The sequence below is a fragment of the Gavialis gangeticus genome, unplaced genomic scaffold, assembly GCF_001723915.1.
Source record: "Gavialis gangeticus isolate Ggan-Ray unplaced genomic scaffold, GavGan_comp1, whole genome shotgun sequence".
NCBI classification, from domain to species: Eukaryota; Metazoa; Chordata; order Crocodylia; family Gavialidae; genus Gavialis; species Gavialis gangeticus.
Genome location: NW_017729019.1, coordinates 3,354,850 through 3,361,660, shown reverse-complemented (window position 1 = coordinate 3,361,660; position 6,811 = coordinate 3,354,850). Strand labels below are relative to the sequence as shown.

Here is a 6,811-nt window from a genome sequence, read left to right as displayed (position 1 = left end):
TATATATATATATATATATATATATATATATATATATACTCATCTAGCTCAGGGCTGTCAAACCTGTGACCTGCAGGCCCCTACAGCCATCTCTTACCTCCCACTACCACATGGTGAGGAGTGGGGGTGGGGGGTGGGGGAAGGCCACATACCACTGTGTATGGTTTGGGAGTCCATGTAGTGTGTGGTCCAAGGACTGCATGCCAACTTTGTGCAGACCTCAGCCACATCAAAGGTGGGCAGCCCTGATATAGCTATATGCACTTGAAGATCTCCTAGCTATCAGCCCATTGCCTCACCAGGTAAAGCATCTGTTTAAAATAGAGGAAATTTGCATTATGATAGCTTTTAATGTTACTTTTCTAGTTAAAAATATTACATAGAAGTCAGTCACTTACTGCCATTGACCATCACTTGGCTCCGGTGTATGTCTCTGCTATGGTTTATTATTGATCATTATAAAATGGAAGAAGTTGCTAGGTCATTGTAGTGGTGCTATTGTTTGGTCTCTGGAAACTGTAATTTACAGCTTTTTACTTCATCACAATGTTGCCTTCACTGGTTTTCCAGGTTTAAGCTGAAAAAATTAAAATGAATTTGCTAGAATGAATGAGTTGTCATAGGGAAAGCTTTTAAATTACTTGTTGAAATAGAAACACATTTGTTTTGTTGCACTGTGATTTATAGTTTAAATATTTGGTAGGAATGAGTGTGTGTTTGTTTTCCTTCCATTAGGTATCTCAGACAATTGGTGCTATGTCTTTCTCTCTGCCTCATGACTGGGATAGCAGAACCATATATTTACATTCTCCTTTTTCTACAGGACAAAACTGCATCCCCCTTCATGGTTTGTATGCTTTATTTTAAATTTACTATACATGCCTAGAAAAAGAAATGCTGTGTAAAACTTGGGGCTATGCCTTGTTCTCCATCCCTTGATTTTTGAGTCCTGTAGATCTTAGGTTCCCTGCCATTAAGCTTCTCAGCAGATTATCTAGTATGGATTAGACCAATATAGGATAGGAATAAGTGAAATCTTTCCAAAGTCATCCTTGCTTTTTGTTTTCCCCGTCTTTACTGCAGGCATCTACTTCTGTGTGAGATACCAAGATCCAGTTTTGGTTTTAGGTTTTATTTCTTGATATAGTTGAGTTCCATTTCAATATACTGACCAATTATAGGCTTGTTTCTTTACTTCAGCGTAGAACAATCTTTTGAAAATGTTGTAGTATAAAATTAAATAAAGAAGCTCTCTGCTGCTGAATATCACAAATCCAGTACATTTTGTTTTTTTTAAGCTCAATGCAAAAGACTATTAACCCGTAACAGTATCTGAATAATGCATAATTTGGCTTTTAACTTTTCATTTATACTAGAAATTTACCAATATGAAATGACTGATATTTATTTTTTGTCTTCCTTCTCCCATCCCCATCTTAGTCCTTCACTGTAGACTTATCCAGGGTTTACAGATATTATCTTTTTCAAAATGATAACCTGGAAGAATTTGATTGGGGGCATTTAAAGATGATCCTACTGTACTACATTGCTGCCCATTAATTATACTATAGGCTTTCACCTTTCCTTTACATATATTTTCATAACCAGAATAGTGAAGTCTCTGAGCTGACTTGAAGTTCAGCCTAAAAAAATCCTCCCCAAATAATTCTTTGTATTGACTTATTTACTACAGTGAAATAATTTTCTAAAGCACTAATTGTCACAAATGCTAATATCAGAGAATTAAAATCTTTGTTTTATCATTGTAGTCATTAGTGCAGAGCTGGATGAGTTGATGATGGAAGCCCAGCTGCTACAGGTTTCGTTACCTGAAATACAGGAGCTGTACCAGATCCTATTCACAAAACAGAGCCCTGTTCTGCAAGCAGAGCAGAAGTCACCAGTAGGACCATTGAATGAAAAGGCAGGTATTTGACAACAGAGATGGGACTGGGCTGCTTTCAAAGCAGAGAGATTCTGACTGGAATCGTAAGCTTGACAATAATGATAGGTGTGAAGCTTCTGTGGGGCCTGGCAGATGTGACATTTATTGCATGATACATTGTAACATATAACAAGTTCAGTCAATCTATTACACCAGTAAAATGGCAACCCAGCCACAAGGATGTTCAACATATAATGTAGAGTGCCTTTGTGGCTGTTCTGTATTGTGCCTTAATTTCAGCGCGTGGCAAGTTTGGCACCGGGCTTTATGGTGGCTTTTGGTGCTGGCACACAGAGAGCTGACCAGCTAGTTGGCTTCTCATGCACCAGCAAGTTGAAAGCTGGTGTGGCAGGACGCATAATTGTTGGGATTTGGGATAGAATTAATCGGATACCAGTCACATAACTAAATTAATGTCTACCAGGGGCCTATGAAAATAATTTTGTTTTCTGAAAAGTTTGACAAGTTGTTGAACTTGTACAGCTTGCTGCAGAATTCTCTGTGGATATGTTTTTGTGATTTATTTCTACGTCCTGAAACTGCATTTCATGGTCATTTATACGACTTAAATATGGCCATTGTGTTTTGAATGGGAAGCAGTTACTAGCAAGTCTAGTGGAAGCTTTTCCTAGAAAACTGGACCTATATTGCTTTGGAGGATGGAGGGAAAGAATCTCTCTCTTTCATGAACTTTTGTCATTTAACATTTGCCCTGAATCACTGTGAAACTTGTAAGAATAGCCCATTGTGAAAAGAATAGCTCACAGAGGGCTTGTCTTTTCAGTGTTGAAAGGAATGGACGATATACTGAAAAGGAGCAGGGAGCCTACAAAATAAATTTGTGTTTGAATTCAGTACTTACAGTTTTGCTTCAAAATCTTTTCTAATAGAATGAGTACTGCCGGGGCAGGAGAGATGGAGTTGGTTATATGGAGAGAAAGTTAAAGAGGCGCTTTGAAAGAGAGGGCTTCTGCGATGGAAAGAGAGCAAGGATAAAAAAAATGAAAACCCCCAAAAAGAAGAAACTGAAACTGAATTACTCGAAGGACCTCACTAACAACAAATTGGAGAGGGAGAGAGAGAGAGAGCGGCTCATTGAGGTGCAGCGCTCCAGCGAAAGCCACTTGCTTCCCTCAGATACATCATTCTCAGAGCAGGAAGACTCTGAGGATGAAGATGCAATCTGCCCTGCTATGAACTGTCTGCAGCCTGAAGGAGATGAGGTCAGTGAAGGGAAAGCTTGCTGTGGGCACTAAATGCAAAGAACCAGGGATGTTGCAACTGAACACTAATTGTTTTATTAGAAAAACATTTTCTACAAAGAGAGACCGTGGACAAGGATTCACCTGGAGTGGTTTCAAAAGGGGGAGCTGCTGCTTGGGGATGTGCACCAGCTTTTATGCTCTAATTCGGGGGCAGGCAATTATTTTGGGTGGAGGGCCGGTTACTGAGTTTTGGCAAGCTGTCAAGGGCCGCATGGGTAGCCCTGCCCCTTGACAGGTGCCCTGCCCCCTGGTCACCATCTTGTGACCAGAAGTCCCACCCTGTAACTGCTGACTTTTGCTGCCAGAAGTCCCTCCCCTTGCCCCCAGAAGTACTCCTTTTAGCAAGGAGTTTTGCCATCTGAGAACCAGAAGATACCCTATTATATTTTAAAAAGTGATCATCTACAACATTCATTAATGTTCACATCTCTCAACTTTCAAGATACCTATAGTTCCTCCTCACACTCAGACTTTCCCATAGGAAATGCCTCAAACCTATATTTGGTCAGGGCTATTATCAGTATGGTCACTGGCGTTGCATAGGGGGTGTATGTGCGCCCCCTGAGTTTGGCCGTGCACCCCCTGGAAGTGCCAGCTGCGAAATCGGAAGTGCACTTCCAGTTGCACTGCAGGCTCAGCAATCGGCTGCTGGGGGGGACCCTCCCTGCCCCAGTCAGTGATCTAGTGCCCCCCCCAAGACTCTGGAGGCACCAGTCATCTATGAGTGTGGTGTCCTCCTAACTGGCCTTTCAGTGGCTAAAAGGGTCTTCACCAAGATTTTTTTTGTGGGTGGTTGCATGCTTCAGAGGGCAAGTGGTCTTCATTGATCCTGAAGTATGAGTATAGGGAGACTTCATAGATCTTACCAGAGCAGCTGGAGACCCGTTTATACCCTTGCATGGACAGAATAAAGTAAACAGAAGGTTGTAGGTCTCATACAGGCCCTTCTCCGTGCAAGAGGGGGCAAAAACAGGTGTGCTCCCCATGGGACTGAAGAAAAACATGGGGATGCAAGTGCCATCTGTGAACTTCCCATAGGCTTGGGAAGCAACTTGGGGCAACAGGTAAGGACCCCTTACTCCCAGATGCCTGTACAGAAGGCTCAGCTGAGCACCAGGGACTAGAGACAGTGGAAACTAAAACAATGATATGGTGAAGGTAGCCATCTGACTAGATTTGTCCTAACCCTTCTTCAAGGAGACAGGGTCAAGATGGAAAAGGTGCTCTCCCCAGAAAGATGCAGAGGTAGCAGGGAGAGGAATTTTATTTATAGGGATGAATTTATGATTTATTTATTTATTTATAGGGATGAGGGCAGGCAACAAACAGGTGACAAGTTCGTTTTTAGGGGTGTCTATGTACAGCAAGTTTGAATTGTGTGTTCATCTGACCTTGATGCATGTGTTAGCTCCCCACTGTATGTGTAAATTGTACCAGAAGCTGGGAATTCAAAAATGCAAAAGAACAATCCCCTTCCACACAATGTCCAACTCTGTGCAAGGGGAGGAATCCAAACACTGCTGGTCACTGTTGTTTTAGTTACACCAATGAATGTTTTAGTTACACCAATGTTTTAGTTACATTCCATAGCCATGTCCATAGCTGTGCCCCATACAATTGCCAAACCAGTCCTAGATACATGACAATGGCTGCTGGTTCTGGTTGGTAAGAACTTGGAAATAAAGCAAACAGTTTTCATGATTAGTTATCTGCTGCCCCTATCTGAACACTCATCTGTCTGTTCTTCATAATTAGGTGGATTGGGTCCAGTGTGATGGCAGCTGCAACCAGTGGTTCCATCAGGTGTGTGTGGGTGTCTCTCCAGAGATGGCAGAGAAGGAAGACTACATCTGTGTCAGCTGTGCTGGGAAGGACTCTCAACATCGAAAGTAAAACTCCCCATAAATCATTCAAGACTCTATTTTAAAGAAGGTTATGAGAATTTCTCCATAAAGCCACAGGGGCTGGTTTAATAGCCAGGCTGCAAATGGTGCTACTTCTATCCTCACGGGATCATTTTCCAGAACTCAATTTTTGACACTTTTTGTACTTTTCTCCCTTGAGCTGTTTGTGATTGTTGAGGTTTGAAATGCTGACTGTTTAGCAGGGGTTTCCGCCAATTTGGAAGGCATTTGAAACATGCACCTTTTTATTGTACAGCATTAAATTACCTCTCTCTGGGATTTACCGGCATATTTAAATCAACTCTGTTTGGGTGCAAAAAACTGCACTATGAATTTTCCAATAAATCCTCTTTTGAGGAAATCCCTGTTTACCCTGTTAACTTGTTGGAAACTTTAGGTTTTTTTCACTTTGATTTTTTTTGTAGACTAGGTTTATTTATCTGAGCAATAACTTCTATGTCTGGCTTCAGTGACTGGAATGACAATTCTGAACAGCGTGTTGGTGCTTTTAGCATTGGTTAATGTACAGAACGCAAACGGTTAGGTCCTAGTATCACTGATGGATTAGTGATTTAGAAGACAGAAATGGCTCTGTAAAGTAATTGCCACAGCTGTATTTTGGCTTTCTTCTCTTTTGGGTAGCTTGTATCAAATGTTGCAGTTTATATTGTGGAATAAACCCCTGGTTATATTATAAAACTAAATGTTGGTGTTTTCAGAGAGCTTAAAATGCAGCTTCACTTTCAGTTTGGATTGGTCTTTGCATTGGTTGGGTTTCACTTGGTCAGAAAAAAAAATCCATCTGATTTAAAAAAAAAAAAAAAAAAAAAAAAAAAAAGAAAGAAAGAAATAAAAAGCCACGCCATTTTCTTACCTTCTCTACACCTCCAGTCTAGGAAGAAGGAAGTGAAATCAAAATATTGTTTGCATCAAATACATTTAAAAAAATATTTTTTTCCAAAGCAAAATGAGTCTCATAACAGATAGGCTCAGGAATAAGCTGTTCTGGGGGGGTCTTTAGCAACAGAGTCTGGGGGAATTGCTGCTGTTGCTGCTCTGTGAATGCAAGCAAGGCATGACTCATTAGGTGGGGAAGCAGGAAAAAAAAAAAGCAATACAGCTCCAATCTCATCCATCTGGCTTTGAAGAGAATGGCTTTGCCTAAAGCACAGATTGATTGCCAGCTGGGCAACAGAGCACTGGCTGTGTGCATCTCTTTGTCTCCAGCTGCTTCCACTGATCTTCAGGCTTTAATGGCAAATAAATAGGCTGGATGTCAATGTAAGTAGTTGGGGAAACAAAAAAGAACTAATCCAGCTGCCTCTGTTAGGGACCACTGTTATCATGGACTGCGTATAGGGGCCACAAACATCAGTGTTACAAAGGTGCCAACCATCAGCCGGATAAAAATACTTTGAGGAGAAGGGAACAAGATAGCCAAGCATCCATGGGAGCAATGTAGAAGAGACTGAAGTAGCTTGTCAGTGTATCCAAGGAAAAGGGGACTCAAGCAGCAAGTAAAAACTAAGCAGGGAAGAGCATGTGGGAGAGTAGGGCAAAACAGCAGCAGATCACATGCTGGAGGGAGAATTGAGAGAATCCAAATAGAAAATGTAATTAACTTTTAAGAGTATTGCACCATGCCTGGGATTGTACCTTTAGAAATAATAGAAAAATAGTACTGCAAATGTCTCAGG

At 41.2% G+C, this 6,811-nt stretch overlaps 1 protein-coding gene across 2 annotated transcripts in view; it reads left to right on the top strand.

Moving 5' to 3' along the window:
* The window catches only part of KDM5B (lysine demethylase 5B), an 87,704-nt gene extending 81,784 nt beyond the window's left edge, over window positions 1-5,920 (top strand). For both annotated transcript variants that reach the window (XM_019513829.1, XM_019513830.1), the window contains 4 exons: window positions 736-847; window positions 1,770-1,924; window positions 2,836-3,168; window positions 4,966-5,920. In XM_019513829.1, the coding sequence (XP_019369374.1) occupies window positions 736-847; window positions 1,770-1,924; window positions 2,836-3,168; window positions 4,966-5,103 (738 nt within the window). In that variant the 3' untranslated portion in view covers window positions 5,104-5,920. The remainder of the gene's footprint in view (window positions 1-735; window positions 848-1,769; window positions 1,925-2,835; window positions 3,169-4,965) is intronic.
* Window positions 5,921-6,811: the final 891 nt, after the last annotated feature.